Source organism: Trypanosoma theileri (assembly GCF_002087225.1).
Source record: "Trypanosoma theileri isolate Edinburgh chromosome Unknown TM35_Tth_13_V1, whole genome shotgun sequence".
Taxonomy (NCBI): domain Eukaryota; phylum Euglenozoa; class Kinetoplastea; order Trypanosomatida; family Trypanosomatidae; genus Trypanosoma; species Trypanosoma theileri.
In genome coordinates, this window is record NW_021639855.1 from 119869 (window position 1) to 139719 (window position 19851).

Sequence of the window (19851 nt, forward strand, 5' to 3'; positions counted from 1 at the left end):
ATATATATATATATATATATATATATATATATATATCGTTTCCTATGCGATTGCAAGAAAGAGAAAAAGAACAGCAAGTATAGAGAGAAGGGTCATTATTATCTTATCCCCCACCGTTCGTAAATGAGAGGAAGAAGAAGAAGAAGAAACAAGAGAATGGGAAGTTTGAGAATCCGTGAAGTGTACATGCCGCAGAGTTGATATTGAACTTTCTGATCTTCCCGGTGGATATATAATGTGCGTTGAGGATGGTCTTTTCTCTATTTCCCAACTATCCCGATGTCTGTTATTAACAGAATTTCTCTTATGGCCATTACTCTCGCGTCTGGAAATATCACATGGAATGTGTGATCCAATCAACTGCGGGTTTGTGAGTGAAGCCCGAACCATAAAACACCGCATGCTCGCAGCACCTGCCTTTCCGGATCCACTTTGAGAAAGAGCGGAACTGTTCATACTGTTGCTGCTCAGATTACTCATATTGCTTAGGGTTCTCTTATGGCCTGGAGGAACGATATCTGAAGAGGGAGAGACACTATTATGATAGGGACGGTTGTGTGCAGTGTTCATATTCTCTCTCGATGGCTGAGCAAAAGATAACATCGTCAAACAACCCACTGAAATAGATTTGAATCTCAAGAACTACACGTACGAATATAATATCTATATATATATATATATATATATATTATTTTCTTAATGTGCCAGTTGTGTGGCTTCTCGAGATGAACTATATTTAGATGATCCCCTACTGAGAGGTTTCAAGAATAAACGCGATGGAATTTTACCTCACCACTAACTGGGATAAATGCAGGTCAAATATATATATATATATATATATATATGAAAGAGAAACACACAGAGAAGAGAGAAAAGAGAGAGAGAGAGAGAGAGAGAGAGAGAAAAAAAGAGGTGTAGAATCAAAAACAAATAAACATCCAATTTATATTCTATTCCACATCCTCAATAATAGTAGAGAAGAAAACCTCACTTTGTATACTTATCTTTTCTTTTTTTTCCTCATTCTTCTATGTATGTGATCTTCTTCTATTTTCTTTTTTTTTCTTTTTTTTTTTCTAAACTTACACAACTGAATTATCCTGCAAAGCAAAGGAAACACTTGTAGCATCATTAGAGACCTGAAAGTACTGACTAAAATAAAGAAGATACTTCACCAATCCCGGTAGGTCCTCTAGTGCAAAGTAAACATCATTTAACACATCTTCATCCTTCTTCGTTATTGAAATATTATCCATTGAATCCCTCACATTTATGGATTGCTTTCCTTTTCTTTTCTTCTTATTCTTCTTCTTATTATCATCATCATCATTATCATTATCATTACTAGCGTCTTCATTACTACGACGAATGGCATCCACACTCTCACATCCCCTTTGCGGTTCAGTAATAAGACTATTAAAAAAATTAAGTATATCCACAGTACCAGTGGTCCCCTCTATTAACACAGTTGAATCTACATTTATCTTTTTTCTTTCTGTTATTGTTAATGGTGGTGGTGGTGAAGTCTCATTACAGGAAGAGTGATGGTGTTTATAATAATATGCACGCATGCGTGGAAGTAAAATACGCTGAATAAATAAATCGTGTAGTGGAAGAATAAATGGATCCAAACCTCCACCAACAGCCGCAACATTCTCCTCTCGCACTACTTGTGAAAGTGAACCAAATGTAGATTCAAAGTACCGCCAACGTAATAACAGGTAAAGTTCCGTCCAACGCATGAGTTTCCAAGAAGAAAAAGAAGAAGAAGCCGCCGCTCCTGTTAAGATATTATCACTATTCGAAAGTTCTCTTTCTCTTTTTCTCTCTCTAGAGAGAAAAAACTCTCCAATAAGAAAAGGCAACACCACCCGCTCAGAGGCATACATCACCGCATCTGCTGTGCAGAAGTGTCGTTTATCGTAAAGGGCCTCAAACAGGCGAGTTGTGAGAAAATTATCGCGAACACACATCCAAGGGATGAAAGCATCTCGCTTTGGATCTACAATTACTTCAACCACTGTAAATGAAACAGCATGTTCAACCTGAGTGGAGTTTTCTCGTAAATACTCATTCGAGTTTTTATTCTTCTTTTTATTATTATTATTATTATTATTATTATTATTATTATTATTATTCATTTGGGCGGCGAACCCACGCTGTGCCTCTCCCAACAAGAGTAATGCCGAAGAGTGTGTGGACGTCTCCGCCTGCTCAGTGGAATGCACATCGATTTGAAATCCACGAAAGGCCGAAGGACACCAATTTCCCATTTCCCGCAGTGTTGGCCCTTCACCCGACAGTAAACGACGTCGACTGTCGCCGAGAATAAAAACACGACAGGAATGACGCGCTGCCATTTCTGCGGCTTGCCGTATTTGTGTGAGTGTACATCCCCAGAGACCCTCAAATATCACCGCTGGGAGTTCACTTCTTCTCACATCTTCCGCATCATCAGAGGAGGAGGAGGAGGACTTTTCTCGCCAGTAAAGTGTTTTCCTAAGCATGACGAGATGTTCTTGAAGAACTCTCTCTACATCAGCAGAATAAGAATAAGAATAATAATAAGATGATGATGATGAAGATGAAGTAAGATCATCTCTCTTTTCAGAGTTATCATGATTCTTAAAAATACTACATGGGACTACCAGGAAAAAAAGAGTTGGTTTGATCAGTAAATTAGGATGATGTGTGCGATAGGCCTCTAATTGTCCACTGGATCCCTGTGGAAGTTTTAATATAGTTTCCATATTATCCATGATAGGCACAGATGTACACTGAGAAAGATCTCCATCTTTCATATTATTATTATTATTATTATTATTATTATTATTATTATTATTATTATTATCATTTGTTGTTGTTATTCTTGTAGAGGAAGAAGAGGATGATGTTTTTCCTCCTAATTTATATTTTTGTGCAATTCGAATAGAAGCATGTGTACTCACATCTTTTCGTGAGAGACGAATACCCCTTAAAAAACTATCGGTATTCTCCTTCTGTTTCTGTTTTTCTCCATTTAAACAACTGAGAAGGAACAGTAATTGATTATTTGGTTGGAGTTCATTGAGAAATATTGTGGAGGGGCCAACAGGAAGGCGCCGCAGCAGCCGCTGCAGGGATCGAGGTGCTGTCGACAGTTTTAACAGCGACTGACTTGCACAGCCTTATTAATATAATTATTAATAATAATGTTTATTATTGTGATGATTAATGATTACCCGACAAGTATACAGAGTCCCTTGATCTCTTTTTTTTTCTTTTTTGTTTGTTTGTTTTGTTTCTGTTGTTCTATCAACGCTGATATCACAACTTCATACCTCCACTCCAAAAAAACAATAATAAAGAAAAAGAAAGAAAGAAAGAAAGAAAAAAATAACAAAGAAACATAAAAGGAACTCCTTTAATTCATATTATATCAAGGTTATCTTCCATCTATATATATATACCCATAAGAATACAGGGATAGGGGAAGATCATGTATTTTCGCTCTTTCTGATATTTATTATATTTTTTTTTATCTTTTTCTGTTAGTTTTTGCCTGTGGAATGAATATAAAACGTCTCAATTACACAAACTCAACATATTTATTGTGATAACGGTAGAATAACTTGTAAACTGTGTTAACTATACAGTTAATTTTTTCCCCTCCTTAGCCAGAAGCTATTAAAGTTTTTTTTTTTTTATTTTTCTTTTTATTTTTTGAAAGAAAAAAAAGAGAAATAAAGAAACAATGTAGATAAGTCTAACAAAGAAAGAATAATAAAAAAAAAGAAAAGAAAAAAGAAAACACTCAAAATCTATATATTTTCTTCTTTTCAAAGAACAAAGGAAAACCCCCACCCACCCCAATAAAAAAAACAAAAAAAAGAAGAGTTAAGTATCATGTAGTTCTCCTATTGTTTTGTAAATGCCAACCTCTCAAATAGTTTGGCAGCTAATCCAGTTCTTTCAGTGGAATCCTTAACTTGTGAAGCCGCAATGGAATTATCTTTGAATTCATCACCATTAATAAGATCATCCACATCTACAGCCGCAGAAGGTGCTTGATTATACTTCCGCAAAGCCAAACTAGTCGAACCCATCTTTCTCTTCCCAATAGAGGAAGTTATTTCTTCCTTATTTGTCCCTTTTTCTGTAGAGGCGGGAGGTCTAAATACTGGTTGAAACCTATTAGGGTTTACTATGATCTCTCTTTCTCGTTTGGTAGGAAACTTCCCATCAACAGAAAATTGAGAAACATTATTTTCACTACTATTATTATTATTATTATTATTATTATTATTATTATTATTATTATTATTATTATTATTATTATTATTATTATTATTATTATTATTATTATTATTAACCGTATTTTCCTCTTTATCCTGCATAATATAATCAAACCCTTTTTTCCTCATAGAGCAAGCCTCAAAAATAGAGTGGCGTTGATCACATTGTTTACAGATATGAAGAGAACCCTTTGTATCTTTTGTGTTTAGAGTTTTATTACTCGTAACTCCTACACGTGAGGGATCCTCTGTCGTTATTTGAGGTAATTTTGAGAGAGAAGGTAAAATTAATGATAATGCATCCGGTGGATCATAGGAGTAGTCTTCATTCGTCTCTATTCTCTTCTTTTGCATGGCATTCATCATTGGAGGACTTGTTTGTAGAGAAGATAACACCAAATCTGTTGGTATAGGAAAACTTTCAGTAGGAGTATATGAAGGAGATAATCTATTATCCTTATTCGTCCTATTAGAAACTGTATCTTCCATTGTGTTGCTATTCTGAGTTTGTTCATTACTGCTAATATAACGATTACTCTTTTCATCACCATTATTATTATTATTATACTCGTTGTTATTAGTAGTAGTAGTAGTAGTAGTAGTAGTAGTAGTAGTAGTAGTAGTAGTTCTTTGGGTAGGACTACTGGGGCTGCTCGTCTCATCCTCCCAATCTTCCACTTTCCATCTTCCTTTTGTAAAATACTTTGAACGCACTACTGCCGTTGATCCACGCATTCCAACCGCGCAGAACCCAGACGCTATTCCCACCTTCTGCAGTGGAGATGAGAAGAGTGTTGTGGTTGTGGTTGTTGGGGATGTGTGCTGCTCACCCGTGCGATCGGAGTTGTTTGAGCCTAACGTTATCGTTACCCGCGGGGATTGAATCCCTTGAAAACCGTTAAATGTATTTAATGCGGTTTGTCCTCCCCGTGTTTGTTTCCAATACTCCCGTACGCAGTATTGATAACAACCGCGGTAAAGTGTTCGAGTGACGGGATCATATAAACATTCCCCACAAATCTTTTGTGCCATTTCTCTTGTTAATAAATCCCCAAGAAGTGTGGCTTTAAAGGGAACACGTTCTGGTAATGGCGTGAAGTGCACAACTTCCTTTCGAATGGGATCAAATACCAAGTGATGGGCAAAGCAGTAAAATGCCTGTTGTAGTTTAGATTCATACTTCACTAACTCATCTTTTGGGAATCCAAACTTTACACTCAGTGTATCCATTATACTAGAGATGGAAGTGGCTTGAGCGACCAATCGAAATGCCTTCTTTACACCAATATGACGTAAATTGGGTAAATAATCACATCCACTGAGAATACAACCCACTAAAAAATATTTATATGATAACCCTTGAAAACTTGGGCATCGTGGTACATCCTGTGAAGATAAAACTTCACAATTACCATGAAAATCTAGTTTGGCGATTAAACATGGACACTCATAGGCAATAAGATCACTATCCTCTGATATCACAGCTTGTACATATCCCTCTTTACATAAATACGCTAACTGAGCATCCGCTTCATATGGGGCTACTATACACTCTAGTCGACGTTCCTGTAATACTTGAATTACCGCATGGGCTAATTCTGTCGTAATATCCATTCCTTTTTCTAATAATTGTGCGGCTTCTTGTCGGGCTCGGGGATTCGATGCGGGTCCATCTTTTAATACTTGCACAGCCTCTGCTAACCGTGCAGCTCGATTCATTTGACGTTCATTCTCCGTTTCGCGTTTAATAGGAATAGGAGCTCCATCAAAAACAAGAACAGGATGAATTCCACATCTTAATAAGAGTTCCACGCGACTCACGACAAATTGTAGTAATCTCGTGTTGAGTTGAACAAGACTTTCTACACCAGCGGTGGTGCCTGTTAAATCGGCGGTGGATTCCATAAACGCCTCCACATCGGCATCGCTGCTTAACTGCACACTGCCTAGAATACCGCGGTGAAGCCATACATACATGTCCACAGCCACCCGCTGGCCGCGGAAACTAGACAAGTGGGATTGACGACAGACAGGCCGTACCTCCGCCCAAAGTCCTTTTATCCCCATCGCAGTCCTATTGTTTTTGCTTTTTATTGTTTTTCTTTTTTCTCTCTATCGTCTAGTTAAACTTCACTTATTATATATTCGAAATTATATATATATATATATCTTTTCCCACTAAAAACGAAAAAACCAGTTCTTCTATTCTGTAAGCGACAAAAATTCAGTGGAGTGAACGGTAACCACAATTTTGTCTAAGTATAAAAAAAAAAAAAGAAAAAAGCACCTTTTTTTTTAATATCTTTTTTCTTTTTTTTTCCACCTTTTTTTTCTTTTTTTTTTATCGTTTTACTTCTTCTATGGTTGTGTTTATGTGGGTTTCTTTTCCTTTTAAGTAACTATTGGGACGGGAACTGTACTTTTATTTCCGTCCTCAGAATGAAAGAAAAAAAAAGAATTCCTTTCTCCGTCGTATAAAACCCCGTTAATTATAAATTGTGTTTCTCTGTAAATAAATTATTGAAGAAACAAAGAAAGAAAGAGAGAACGAAAGAAAAGAAAGAAAACGTTTTGTTCTTATTTCTTGTTGTTGTTGTTTTTTTTTAAGCTTTTATAGTCCATCTCAGGAAAAGAAATAAAAAAAAAGAGAAGGCATATTGGTGCCTGATAACACAGTAACGGAGTTCTTTCAATATATTTCTTTTCTTCTCATGTATATTCACGGGTAACAGTCAATGCTGTTTTTAATCAGTTTTTATTCGATGTTCCACAACAACAACAACAACAACAACAACTAAAAAAAAAAAAAATTGTTGAGATCTTCACACCCGCTTTCGCTTCTTACCTACTCCACTGTTGTTATTATTATTATTATTACTATTACTATTATGTGCCTGCAGACGTACACGCTCTCCATGTTGTTTCTTTGCCAGTGTGCGTTGTTTCTTCTGCTGTTTCATCTGTCGGTAGAGTGCCTCTCCATACTTCCGCAGTCCCGATTGAAATTGAGTGAGGGCCTCATCCAGTGAGAGGTTTACAAACACACGTTCCCCTGCGGGAATGGCAGTGTGAAAACAACGCCGCACCTCCTCGGCTGCTAATGGCGGTATCACCACTTGTTTTCCCTGCACTGTTGAGATTGGCTCAGTCTCTGCGTGAGCGGAGTCATTAGTATTAATAGTAGTATTAATAGTATTAGTAGTAGTATCAATAGTATTAGTAGTAGTAGTAATAGCCGTTGGACTATTCTCACGTACATTGGGGGAAGCGCCAAAGTCAAAGAGAAACTGTTCGGCACCACCGAGAAACAACGCCTCACGTTTTTTACCATTACCACTACTACCAGTAGTCTTACTATTATTATTATTATTATTATGTTTATGGTTTGTATTAGTAGTAGTGGATGGGGTTGTCTCTGTCATCATGACGGGTAAAGCTATACACAGAAATATAGACAGACAGACAGAGAGAGAAACAGGGAGGCTAATACAGGTATATATATTATACCTAAGATAGAAAGAAAGAGAGATATTGATAAATAGATAGATAGATAGAGAAAAACACTTTCTATCTCGAAACTTCAACCACCTAGAAGAGGCTATGTAGTAATAAAAGGAGTTTTAGGGGGGAAAAAAGAAAAAAAAAGAAAAAAAAGAAGAAATAAATAAACAAGTTCAAGAAAAGATGCATATAACCAGAATAGAATAGGGATTGATCTGTTGCCTGTAATCAGCGAAAGGAAAAGAAGAAATAAAAAGCAAAAAAAAAACAAGATATAACTACAATAACATGTAGTAAATTCTGATAGTGTGAACAAAAGCAGCGGACTATATACACACAGAAACACACGCATATATATATATATATAAGGTGTATATAAACGTATACGAAAGAGAGGGAATGTCAAAGAGTAAAAAGTGTGTGCGTTATCATTCCTTCTTATTATTTTGTACGCAAGAAAAAAAAAAAAAACTGAATGGACGCTCACACACCATTCCTCACATAATCTATTACTTCTTTTACTTCTGTCCTTTTCTTTTTTTATTTTTTTCTTTCTTTCCCCCACCACCCCCACCCCATGGCGATCATTTTCTTTTCTTCTCTCTCTCTCTCTTTCTTTTCTTTTTCTTTGTTATTGATCTTCTTCTTCTTCTTCTACTTTGCAATCAAGATAACTTCACTTCCAAAACGTACCCATTCATATATATATATAGACAGATAGACAGAACAGATACCACGATACATTTCTTTCCCCCATTTTTCTTTTTTTTTTCTTCTCTAGCGTGAAAGAAACGACACAATTGTCGCGCGACGTCCTGCTGTATTCACTTTAGTGAGTGGGGCATTCTCTAAAAGATCTGCAATGAACTTCCGCTCCGTGTGCCGCATACGAAATGTTTGGGCTGCGTCCATTAACATTCTGCGCATCATCGGTTCCACAAACACTTGTGGTTGATGTTTCATCAGCGAGTACAGTCGCTTCTTCGCCCCCTCGCGACTGACTGGATTACAGAGAGCGGAGACTTGATCCCAAATACGCCGGGATTGTGGATTCACTGCCGTCTCATTACTCACCCGCTCCAACACTGCAGAGAAACTCCCATCTGTTGTACCACTATTACTATTATTATTATGATTATTATTATTATTATTATTGTTATTAGGATTGTCCTGTACATGGGCGAAGTGAGAGGACATTTTGGTATGATTTGTACGTCGACCAATAGAGGTCCATTTGGAGGGGTCCACATATGCAAAGGCGACGGAATAGGGAACCCCATCGGCACTTGTGTAGGCATTTTTCTCATTCAAAACGTAAAAAGACATGGAGGATAATAACTCTTCCGATCGTTTCGATCGTGCCAATATACACGTACCTACAAAACAAACACTACGTACAGTTACAATGGCTGCAAATCGTGTGAGGGCAATGAGACGTTTTTGTAATCCCGGCACTGTACGCACAAGTGCAAATCCCGTATCACTTGAGGCGGCATGACACACACAGAGAATCGCATCTTTTAGTTCCGTAATATCTCCCACACATTCCAGCAGATACGACTGGGCTGCGGCTTTATATCCGCGTGAGGCGGAGAGTAACTCGGCGAACTGCGAGGAGGGCAAATGCCCGTCTCTCAACAAGTGGAGTTGATGGACCTCCGCTCGCCGTGTGGCTGCGGTGGTCTCCGCCTTCGCGGCGAGTCGGCCCCAGACGGATGGATCCTCCTCGCCCAGTGCCCGCTCGGCCATATCGGCATCCTCTTCACTACTCTCACTGCGGGCATCATTTCCATCATCGTAGACAATATCCGGTGGGAGGGATTGATCCATTATTCGCTTAACGGAGCGCTGCCAGAGATTACTATGTTTAAATAATGTACAACCCTCATTGGATTTACACAACACCGCCGCAAAGTGATTTGGAAAAAATCCAGAGGCGTTTCCAGAGGAAGCCATTTTTGTTGTGCTCGCAGAGGGCGATATTACAGCTGGACGGTAAAGAGAAGTGAGAGGATCCGATAAGGTACGATTATGTTGTTGTTGTTGTCGCCAACGTCCACTCATTCCTTCACGGAAATCCACAGCATTCTCAACAGGCTCACCAGACTGCATGCGTTCAATAAGAAAAACGTGATGGGCTGATTCTGTTTCCTCCCAACGGCGTAATTCTTCTTCTACCCAACCATAACACTGTAGAAAACGAAAACCAGAAGGTCTTCCCACTATACAATATAATAACATATTAAGACTAAGTTGTTGGGCATGCTCTCGGATAACATCACTCTCCATTAATACCGTAGGTGAAAGTGATATTAAATAATCTAATGCCTCATCTGAACATAGGCAAATACTAAGTAAAAGTTTAAAAGCAGTTTCAACAACATTATAATAATCATCATGTAATGCTTGAACCAATGTTTCTATACCCCAACGCATAGAAGTAGAAAGATCACGCCATAATGCCTTACGAAGTTGTGTAGCTGCACATAATCGTATGGAATTAGATTCATTACAAAGAGCTAAACGACAGGCTTGTCTAATTTCATCACAAACACCATAATTAGGTACAGCTCCAATGTAAAGATATTGTAATAAATAAAGACAAACATCTTGTAATGTATCGTTTCCTGAAGATGTAGTAATTCGTTCACCAGAGAGTTGAGTAAAAATATTATTGATAATAGAAAACATATTATGTTCCTTCATCGTCATAAGTCCATTTGCATAAAAAGAACAACGACCTATCATACGAAGTATTGTTTCTCCTACACGAGAATCAAGACGTTGACGGTTTAACACTAATGGTTTTCCATCAATTACTTCCTGAAGACAATTGACAAGAGAAGTAATAAAATTATATTTATCAAGTATTTGCACCCCTTGACATGATGATAAGAATAAATCCATTAAAGCTAATCCAAAGACTGAAACCTGTGGGGTACATTCCTCAGGTCGTAATGATACAAAGTTTCGTACTTGTGAATCCAATGAAGGTAAATAAAAGAGGATTAATTTATGAAAGAAATTTGTATGGTTCATTACCCATCTAAAACGAGGTATACTTCGAAGTGGTCCTTGAACTAAGAGAAGTAGTAAATCATAATTCCAACCAGTAAATCCACTTGCTCGTTCTACATTTGTTTCTGATAATAGTTGTGCAAATGCTGTTTCATCCACTTCTAAAGATCCTAAATCATACGTTGATAATGATGAACCTAATAGTGAACTCATTCCATCACTTTTTATTAGACTATCAGAAGGAGGGGTAGCAGAAATTATAATATCTTTTCCAGCTTTAGACTGTTTAAGGAGACGTGCAATAAAGCCTCCAGCAAATGATAAACTACCTTCTTGTGCAAGACGTCCAACGGCTTTATTAAGTGCTGTATGTACTTTTTTCACTGGATCTACTGGAAGAACTGTATCCATTAATACTGATATATCCTGTAAAAGTGAAAAAGCCGCCAAAGTGAGAACACGACTTGTAGAACTATCTTGAATAAGAGAAAGTAAAGCTAATGGAAGTCCATAGTATGAAAGCATTAATAATACTCTTCCCAAAAGTGGATCTAGTACGTGATAACCAATAGCCTTTGTTGTGGGAACAAACTCTTCCTGTCCTTCCATTAATTCCCCTAGCATGGTATCAAAAGAAGTTATATTTTTAGTACTTTCTCCAAGTACTTGTTGAAAATCTCCTCCTATAAAACTTGTAGAGATATCTCGATTACTTTGTTCTCCTTCTACAGTTGATTTTCGTTGATTTTCAATACCATTCCATTTTTCCATTAACGTCATTCCACGATGAGGAGCTAATTGAGAAAGAATTTTATTAAATAATGATAATATTACCATTTTACGGTCTAAATCACCTGGAAGGTGTAAAATATCAATAATAGCTCTTAATCCTCTCGTCTCTGAAGATATCCAAAGAACACCAATCCAATTTCGCATAAACATTGCAAGAACATCTTTGGCTCCATTCATTAACGCTATTTTTTCATCACTACCTTTATCTGTAGAATAGAGAAATGGTGCGTAAAGTACATCCAAATCATTACATCGTATGTACTGTCGTGTCTCTACACGATCAAATAAATCTAAAATAACTCGTAAAATACTTTGTACTTCATCCATTGTAGTTGCCACTCTTTGAATACAGCAACGAAGAAGAATTGTATGCAAAGATGCCGCTGTTGCCATGGCTGGAAATTTTCGAAGTAATTTTATCGCAATACGAATGGCTTGACTTTTACGTTTAGGAGGAACATTTGGAACTGGATCTTGTAAATCCAATAAAGAACCAATACGGTACATCCATCCATATGGAAACTTTGGATACGCCTTTGGATCTATTTCGTAAAGTTCAATCAATCGTGAACACATATTAAGTGCATACTCCAATTCAGTAGCATTTTCACGATCAAAACACATTCCAATAAGTTCACTACCACCACGAGAGAAGAAAAGACGTGTAAACATCACATCTGGAGTGCAAATACGGGCAAGTTGTACTCCTAGAAGTCGCATTACACGACTAGAGGAATCTAATGCTTCCTGAACAATTAATACTAATTTTTCTGTATCTTGAAAACTAAAATATTTCTCATTTCGTACGTACCACTTCTCACCAAAAGCACAAAGTTCATTTAATTTCTCAGCTCTCTCGGAAGCAGGGGATTTTTCTTCCATTTTTACCAGCATTTCATCTACAAGGGTGCTGGATACCTTTCGAAAATAGGACTGCGCTAGTGTGAAATACTCTTGCCAAGCTTCATTAAGTTGTTGAAGAACATTCTCTGATGAGAAACCCACATTAGTCGTTTCCCCATTTTCTTCGGCAACAGTTGTTGGTGTTGGTGTAGGTGTTGGTGTTGTTGATAATCCCCCTCCTTCTGAAAGCAACTCTGCTTGCACTTTTCCATAGCGCGCTCGTGCTTTAGAGAAGTCTTTAACATCAATGGAAAAACTCTGTAATAACTCAAGGGCTGCCACACTAAGATCAGCAGTGGACATACTTTTTTTTTTTTCTTTCCTTTATTTTTCTTTTTTTTTTTTTTGCTTTTAATTTTTTTTTTCTTTTCTTCGTCGATGAACACTATATGATCTTTGTATGTATCTATACAGGCAAATATATATATAATAAAACAAAAAAGAGGGAAAAAGAAAAGAAGAAATTGAATAAAGAAAAAAAGAAAGAAAGAAAGAGAGAGAGAGAAATAATAAATCCAATAAGTTCAAAAACACACTCAAACAAAAAAAAAAAAAAACGGAGTTACACTCTACAATTTCATGAAAACATCACATTCTCCCACTCCCAATACACTTTTCTTTTTTTTTCCTTTTTTTTGTGACTTTCTCCGTCTCACCTCGTTCTTCTCTTCTATTCTATTGTTTATGAGCATGGAGTACATATAAGAATAAACATAAAAATAAAAGAAGTAAAACCACTAACATCTTCATAAGATGTAGAAGAGTTATTTGCACCTCTTCTGTTTTATACACAGACGCACAGATAGATAGATAGATATATATAAAAAGTGAGAGGGAAAAAAAAAAGGAAATGAAAAAAAGGAAAAAAGAAACACATACATAAAGTATGAGCCCAAACTGTACTCTAATTATAGTGTGAGATTAATATTGTGTTTCCTTTCATTGTTCTTTTTTTTTTTCCTTTCCTTTTCTACCCTTCCCCCCCCCTCTCCCCTCTCCCCTCTCCCATCTCTTCTCTATCGCATTGAAAAGGCAAACTCACGTATTCCACCACGCAAGCCTGTTCCTTTATTCCCACGACTCTCTGATGGTGTTGAGCTCCCGACACTCAGTGAAGATGTTGTCTGTCCTAATGGAAGTGGTCTCTGCCGTGCTGGTGGTGCTGTGGGAAATCCCACTCCCGCTATTTGTGGAGAAACACCAATGAGACGATTTCCGCCCACGGAAAGTCCTTCCACTTCCGCTTCTGTGCGGATATTCGGCAACATGCCCAATCGCCCTCGCCTCAGTACACCACTGTTTATGCTGCTACCGAGTGAAGGGGACATGGCAATGGCCCGCCCAAAGGTTGGTGGGGCGCTGTTGAAACTGAGTCTAGAAAGACTTCGATCACTCGTGGGTGATGTCGTGGCGGAGAATTGCATAGAACTCGACAAGGAAGAAGATGCATAGCGACTGGTAGCAACACGACACTGTTCTTGTATTTTACGCATACGAAGTTCTCTGGTTCGTACCGCACTATCCCATGAACGGTGTGGACGTGTGAGGTATTCTAAACTAGCCTCTACAGGAGCTTCATCAAATATAGAAGGTTCAACAGATTCTGTAGTTCCCAATGCTGATGATGATGGTGGTGGTGTTGTTGGTGTTGTTCCCAATAATGAGGATGAGGATGGAGATGGTGTGGCTCTGGGTTTGACTTTTCCCTGAATTAACCGTGTTTTATTTGTAGAAGTGCTTGTCACGAGAGCTCCTTTGGGTTTTCCTTCTCTCTTATTACCACCCTGTTCCTCCTTCACTACAGAAATAATATCCGAGTTTCTAGAAGGAGGAGGAAGAGGAGAAGAGGAAGAGGAAAAAGAAGCTGCAGCAGCAGTACTAGCATTAGGGATAGGAGGATGTTCAATAGGCAAAGGACGGCCTTGTCTCAATGCCGCTGCTACTGTTTTTGGTTTCATCTTTGTATTTGTGGAGGACTGCACGATTGTGCGTGGAACAGCCCGGCCAGCACCAGTGGGAAGCCCCAACTTCTGTGGACGAACTGTTGTTGTTGTTGTTGTTGTTGTTGGATCACCACTAATACCATTGTTGTTGTTGCTGTTGTTGTTGTTGTTGTTATTATTATTGCTGCTGATACTATTGTTGTTATTGTTGTTGTTATTGTTATCCAATGAAAAGAGGAGGTGTGATGTGGTGCCTTTTCCTCTATCACCTCCGTTGTTTGTGTACATCATGTGGATGTAGAGGCTGAGGAAGAAATAGTACAGAAAAAGAAAAAAATTGAAAGGAATTAGTATACTTCTTTTTTTTTTTTTATTATCATGGCTTACATAAAACCAGAAATAAAAGTAAATAAATAAAATAATTGAAAACAATAAACAGAACAAAGTGGTAAGAAACAATTCTTCTCGTTAGTCTCAACACAGCAATCTTAGAAAAGTATATTTTGCTGTTGTTTTTTTTTTTTTGTTTGTTTTTCCTTTTACTTTTCTTCTTTCTTCTTTTTTTTTTTTTTTTCGTTATCACATTCCGCCTCATCAAAGGAAGATTAATTACGCAAATAAGAAAAAAAAAAAAAAAACAATAATTCTTTTGTCTTCATTTTATTGTTCTTCTTCTTAGCGGTAACAAATAAGAAAAATGTACACATGTTTTGATCCCAAATGGAGCCTATTACCACTCACTTGATCCTCACTAAACCCACTCTCACCCACTCTTTCATTTCACTCACCAAAATCATAGGAAAACAACACTACAACAAGATGAAAAAAGAAAGAAAAAATAATATATATATATATATATATATATATATAAACAATACTCAATAAATTAAATCACCTAATGGTCTAACTGTCGCCGCAACATCTCCAGCTCGATAGAATCTTCATTATTATCACCACTACTTCTTCTTCCTCCTCTTCCTCCTTCTTGTGGGGATCGGGGTATTGTTGTTATGCTTGTGTTTGTCATATCATGAGTAGAGCGATTTCCAAATAATGCAGAAGAAGGAGAAAACGGTGGAGGAGGATTAAAACGAGAAAGACCACCAGCATCATCACCACCACGGCTGTGTCTATTGCTAAACCCAGGAGGTGTAGTACTAGTAGTATTAGTAGGAAGAGAAGTCATTTCTTTCTGCTGATATTTGGGTGGTTCCTGCATATTACTAGTGTTATTACTATTTATACGAGACATCTCAAGAGCACTCGTTAACCCCAACTCTTTATTTTCAACTTTACTTGTGGCTAGTAATCGCACACGCACAAATGCCCCACGAACAGGACATCCTTGTTGATTCATTAATGAAAGCTCTAATGTAACGTACTCCTCTGGACGCTCAAGTGCCAATCTCCACTCAGCCATTGCTAATGCCCAATACGGTCCTTCTGTATGTTTCTTTTGCATATTACTATTACTATTACTACTACTATTGGCAGCAGCAGCAGCAGCATTATTGAAAGTAGAGGATGATTCATCAAAGAAAAATAACATAAAAGGTTCACGCGTTACGGCGAGTAATTCTCGCACAGAAGCAATTGGAAAGCGTGTGCCGCCACTACCACCTTCCTGCAAGTACTCACAATCATATCGTGGAGTTGGAGGAGCTGGAAGATACACATCTCTACCAAGTGGAATAAGTGAATAATAACAAGAGAGACGTGGAACAGGTGTTAAATCAGAAGGTAAATGTAATTTACATACATCTACAATCAACATACGAATAGTGGAAGAAGAAGAGGAAGAGACGCTGGCAACAGCAGCTGTACGGGGCACAAGTGTAAAACCAGAAGGTCGTTCTTGATGTCTTGACTCCAATAGAGATGTAGAAGAGGATGTCGTAGAGACACATTCAAAGGCTTCACAGTGGTGAGGAGTGGGTACTAACTGTATCTTTCCATCACCTAAGAGAGTATTCATGGAACCTGGTGAATTTATTTTTACTTGCGGAGTTGTAAATGATACTACGGCTGCTGCTTCTGCTCCTGTTCCTTTTCCTGCTTCTGTGTTTCTTCTTACTTGTGAGGGTGTCACCATATCTCCGGTAGCAAACCCACGTGTCATATTAATAGTAGTAGGATTACTAGTAGTAGTTGTTGTAGTAGTACTAGTAGTAATAACAGGATTAGGATTAGCAGAATTCGTATTCATAATAGCACCCATAGAGGTTCTTCTACTTGTATCTGTAATGCTTGTTAACAAGTCCCCTGAATGTTTTGCCGCTTCTGCTGCTAACATACGGAAGGACTCACTAAACGGTGTTCGCACGGTAACGGAAAATTCCACAGATGCAATGTGATGTCCGTTATTTGTATATAATGGAATATGTCCTCGTAGTGTTGGTCGTTGGGCATTTCGACACTTTTCATCTCCCACAAGTGCCCAAAGACTAACGGAACCCTCCGCCAGCGTTGCACAGAGACGTTCAGCGAAAAGACGTTCTGCTGCCGCTACCGCCACCGCATCTGTTTCTGTTGTTTCCATATCATTATGTGTAGAGAAGGTCATTTCATGAATTTCATCCTGTGAACGCACACGATGGAGTTGAATTAACAACTTGCGTGATTGAAGATAACACTGCAGTAAAGCATCCATCGCCACTCGGAAGGAGACGGTGGTATCAAGGAAGGCATTCAAACCTGTCACTATTGGTGTCGTTACCGTCTCGTGAAGGAGAAAGTCTACAGAACAGAAAACTGGATAAAAGGCATTACGTAACTTTATACCTTCTGGTGTCTCTGTAGATAATATTTGACCTAAAAAGAGTTCAAACACCGTCTCCCCATCCCCAAGTTCATGAAGTGAGAGATCCGGTGAGACTTCATAACCACGAAGTGAACGGACTTGAGCTTCCAGAAATGCCACTCGATCTATTTGTGATTGTAGCATTTGTTGTGCTGCCTCTTCGCGATGTTCTAATGCGGCTGTAGAGGCCTCTACTGTTTCTCGCTCACGCCGCACATGTGTTTCCATCATCCGTAGTCGTTCCACCTGCAATTCATTTGTGAGTCGTAGTTGTTCGAGTTCTGCCACCAGCGCTGCATTCGCCATCTGCAGTTCACGCACTTGTTCCTCTAGCGGCGCATCACACAACTCTACCGTGAAATCTAAACCGTTATGCATATTATCATCATTATCATTATGATGATCATCACTTTTGCGGGGAGCGGTAACTCCAGTTGGTGTGTTTTCAAATAATTTCTCATGCTTCCATAATTCTAATTCCTTCGGTTGTTGTTGTTGTTGTTGTTGGGTTCGTTTCTGTTTAAATGTTGCCCGGTAATTTCCAAATGTGGCGAGAATCTCTGCGGGTGACAAGTCCCGTGTATCCTCACGGTGTGTTGGCCACACCACATCTAACTTGGCCCGACAAAGTCGGAGTTCATCGGTTGTTTGTCGAAGTGCGAGTGCCGTCTCATCCCGCAGTCGCTTTGCCTCTTCACAGGCCTCACGACAACTCACATGGGCTTGTGTGCGTTGGGCTATATCACGATAAAGTAATTGGGCGACTTCCTCCCAATGTGCCGCGTTCTTTCGCGACTCTGCGAGATCCTCGCGTAGGGCTTTGTGTTGCAATTCCGCCTGCTTGGCGAGGGCGGCGTGCTGCAATTGCAGTTGTTGTTCCATCTGCACTTCCAACTGTGCCCGTCCCTCTCGTGCGGCGGCGAGTTGTTCCTCGCATTGCGCCACATCTTCCGCGCGGAGTTCTGCGAGTTGTGCCTGTCGCGTCACATCCAACAGCCGCCGCCGCTCCCGTGCGAGTTGTGTGTGGGCGCCGCGCAGCTCCACCAGCAGTCCCTCGTTGCTGCGCCGCTGCGAGGCGAGGGCGGCCTCTGCGGTGGTGAGTTTGGCCCGCAGTTGCTGCAGCGCGGCGTGGTCGCTGCGTGTCTGCGCGATCAGCTGCTGCACGTCCGCGGCGAGTTGTGTGTTGTGGTCGGCGCCGGTGTTCAGCCGCCGCCGCAGCTCCGCGACCTCCCGCTCGAGCGCCAGCCGCTCCTGCGTGAAGTGCGCGTCCCGCTGGCGCACCGCCGCCTCGAGGTCCCGCGCGGTCTGTTGGGCGCTGCGGGTTTGCGCCGCCTGCACGTCGCGGTCCCGCACGACTTGCTGCAGTTCCCCGGCGGTGTGGTCGAGTCGGCGCTGCAACGCCATGACTTCCGCACGACTGGCGGCGAGTTCGTGTTGGTGTGTTTTAATTAACGCCGCAGCATCATCGAGGCGCTCGCGTAATTCCTCGTTGGTGTGAAATAACGCATTCGCAGTGGCGTAGTGCTGCAGACTGTTTTCCATTCCCCACACCATCATGGGGTCCGGTGGGGCTGCAGCAACTGCAGACACACAGACATTCCGTCCATCCTCATTATTATTATTATTATTATAGTTGTTGTTGTTACTACTATACATTCCTCCTCCCTCATCATTATCAAGGATGTTATGATCTCTTCTTGTATAGACTGGAATGGATCCGTTTAGTGGTGGTGAATGTGGTGGTGGAGGCTTTCCTGTTGCCGAGATAGCAGGAGTAGAGGTTCGTTTCTCTGTTTTTTGTTTATTGGATTGAGGAGCGGTACGTACGGTATGATTGTTTGTTAATGGACTATGTGTTTCATTACGTCTCTGAGCTACTCGTAGTAACTTCAGTTCTTGTTCCTGTTCATTCAGTTTCTTCTGTAGCTGACGGTTGCGCTCATCCACGCTGTAAAAGGCATCCTGCCATTCCTCTGTTGTCTTTCGCAGAGATCCCCGTTGAGTCATACACCGGGTCCAGTGCAATACCCCCTCCCCCAAGAACTTATTAATCTATCTATATATCTTTATCAATCTAGATATAGATATTCTTTTTTTTTTTTTCTTTAGTCAATGGTGTGAAGTAAGGTCAGTAATGTAATAAGAGATAAATTGCTGTGATATAATATGTGTTCTACTCTTTTTTCTCCTTCTCTTTCTTTCACTCTCTTTCTATATATGTATATATGTATATAGATATGTCTATATGTATCGGTGGGTATATTCCTTTTACTTTTTAAGCTTTTTTTTTTTATTCCTTTTTCTATCTTAAACTGTGTGGTAGTATGGCTATTGCCGCCCCTCTATTGCAACTTATTTTTTTTTTCTGAAGGAGGGGCAGCAGCAACTAAAAGACTCTTGTTTTCTTTGGTATTTTTTTTTTCCTTCCGAATTACTCTCTGCTTCGTTTCACTCTATAGAAGCAGGACTTCCATTAACACACACATATATACACAAATAGATAGAGAGAAAGATAGAAAAAATTTGGTAAAAGAATACAAATAATTTATTGCAGAAAATAATCACAGGTTGAATACTCTGTAAAGACATATATCTATATATATATATATATATATATATA

General features: G+C 39.2%; 7 protein-coding genes across 7 annotated transcripts; all 7 read right to left on the reverse strand.

The window, feature by feature from the left end:
- Positions 1-42: 42 nt before the first annotated feature.
- TM35_000131500 (uncharacterized protein) lies at positions 43-570 on the reverse strand (the record flags this gene model as incomplete). The annotated part of the gene is made up of 1 exon (XM_029025366.1): positions 43-570. One exon carries the CDS (start codon positions 568-570, stop codon positions 43-45), a length of 528 nt encoding a protein of 175 aa, XP_028883212.1.
- Positions 571-1082: 512 nt separating this feature from the next.
- Positions 1083-2801, reverse strand: TM35_000131510 (uncharacterized protein; the record flags this gene model as incomplete). The annotated part of the gene is made up of 1 exon (XM_029025367.1): positions 1083-2801. The coding sequence occupies one exon, from the start codon at positions 2799-2801 to the stop codon at positions 1083-1085; it is 1719 nt and encodes a 572-aa protein (XP_028883213.1).
- Positions 2802-3896: 1095 nt separating this feature from the next.
- TM35_000131520 (uncharacterized protein) lies at positions 3897-6341 on the reverse strand (the record flags this gene model as incomplete). The annotated part of the gene is made up of 1 exon (XM_029025368.1): positions 3897-6341. One exon carries the CDS (start codon positions 6339-6341, stop codon positions 3897-3899), a length of 2445 nt encoding a protein of 814 aa, XP_028883214.1.
- Positions 6342-7096: 755 nt separating this feature from the next.
- TM35_000131530 (uncharacterized protein) lies at positions 7097-7699 on the reverse strand (the record flags this gene model as incomplete). The annotated part of the gene is made up of 1 exon (XM_029025369.1): positions 7097-7699. One exon carries the CDS (start codon positions 7697-7699, stop codon positions 7097-7099), a length of 603 nt encoding a protein of 200 aa, XP_028883215.1.
- Positions 7700-8552: 853 nt separating this feature from the next.
- Positions 8553-12791, reverse strand: TM35_000131540 (uncharacterized protein; the record flags this gene model as incomplete). Its single annotated transcript, XM_029025370.1, has 1 exon — positions 8553-12791. The coding sequence occupies one exon, from the start codon at positions 12789-12791 to the stop codon at positions 8553-8555; it is 4239 nt and encodes a 1412-aa protein (XP_028883216.1).
- Positions 12792-13504: 713 nt separating this feature from the next.
- Positions 13505-14722, reverse strand: TM35_000131550 (uncharacterized protein; the record flags this gene model as incomplete). Its single annotated transcript, XM_029025371.1, has 1 exon — positions 13505-14722. One exon carries the CDS (start codon positions 14720-14722, stop codon positions 13505-13507), a length of 1218 nt encoding a protein of 405 aa, XP_028883217.1.
- A 604-nt stretch (positions 14723-15326) lies between these two features.
- TM35_000131560 (uncharacterized protein) lies at positions 15327-19238 on the reverse strand (the record flags this gene model as incomplete). The annotated part of the gene is made up of 1 exon (XM_029025372.1): positions 15327-19238. One exon carries the CDS (start codon positions 19236-19238, stop codon positions 15327-15329), a length of 3912 nt encoding a protein of 1303 aa, XP_028883218.1.
- Positions 19239-19851: the final 613 nt, after the last annotated feature.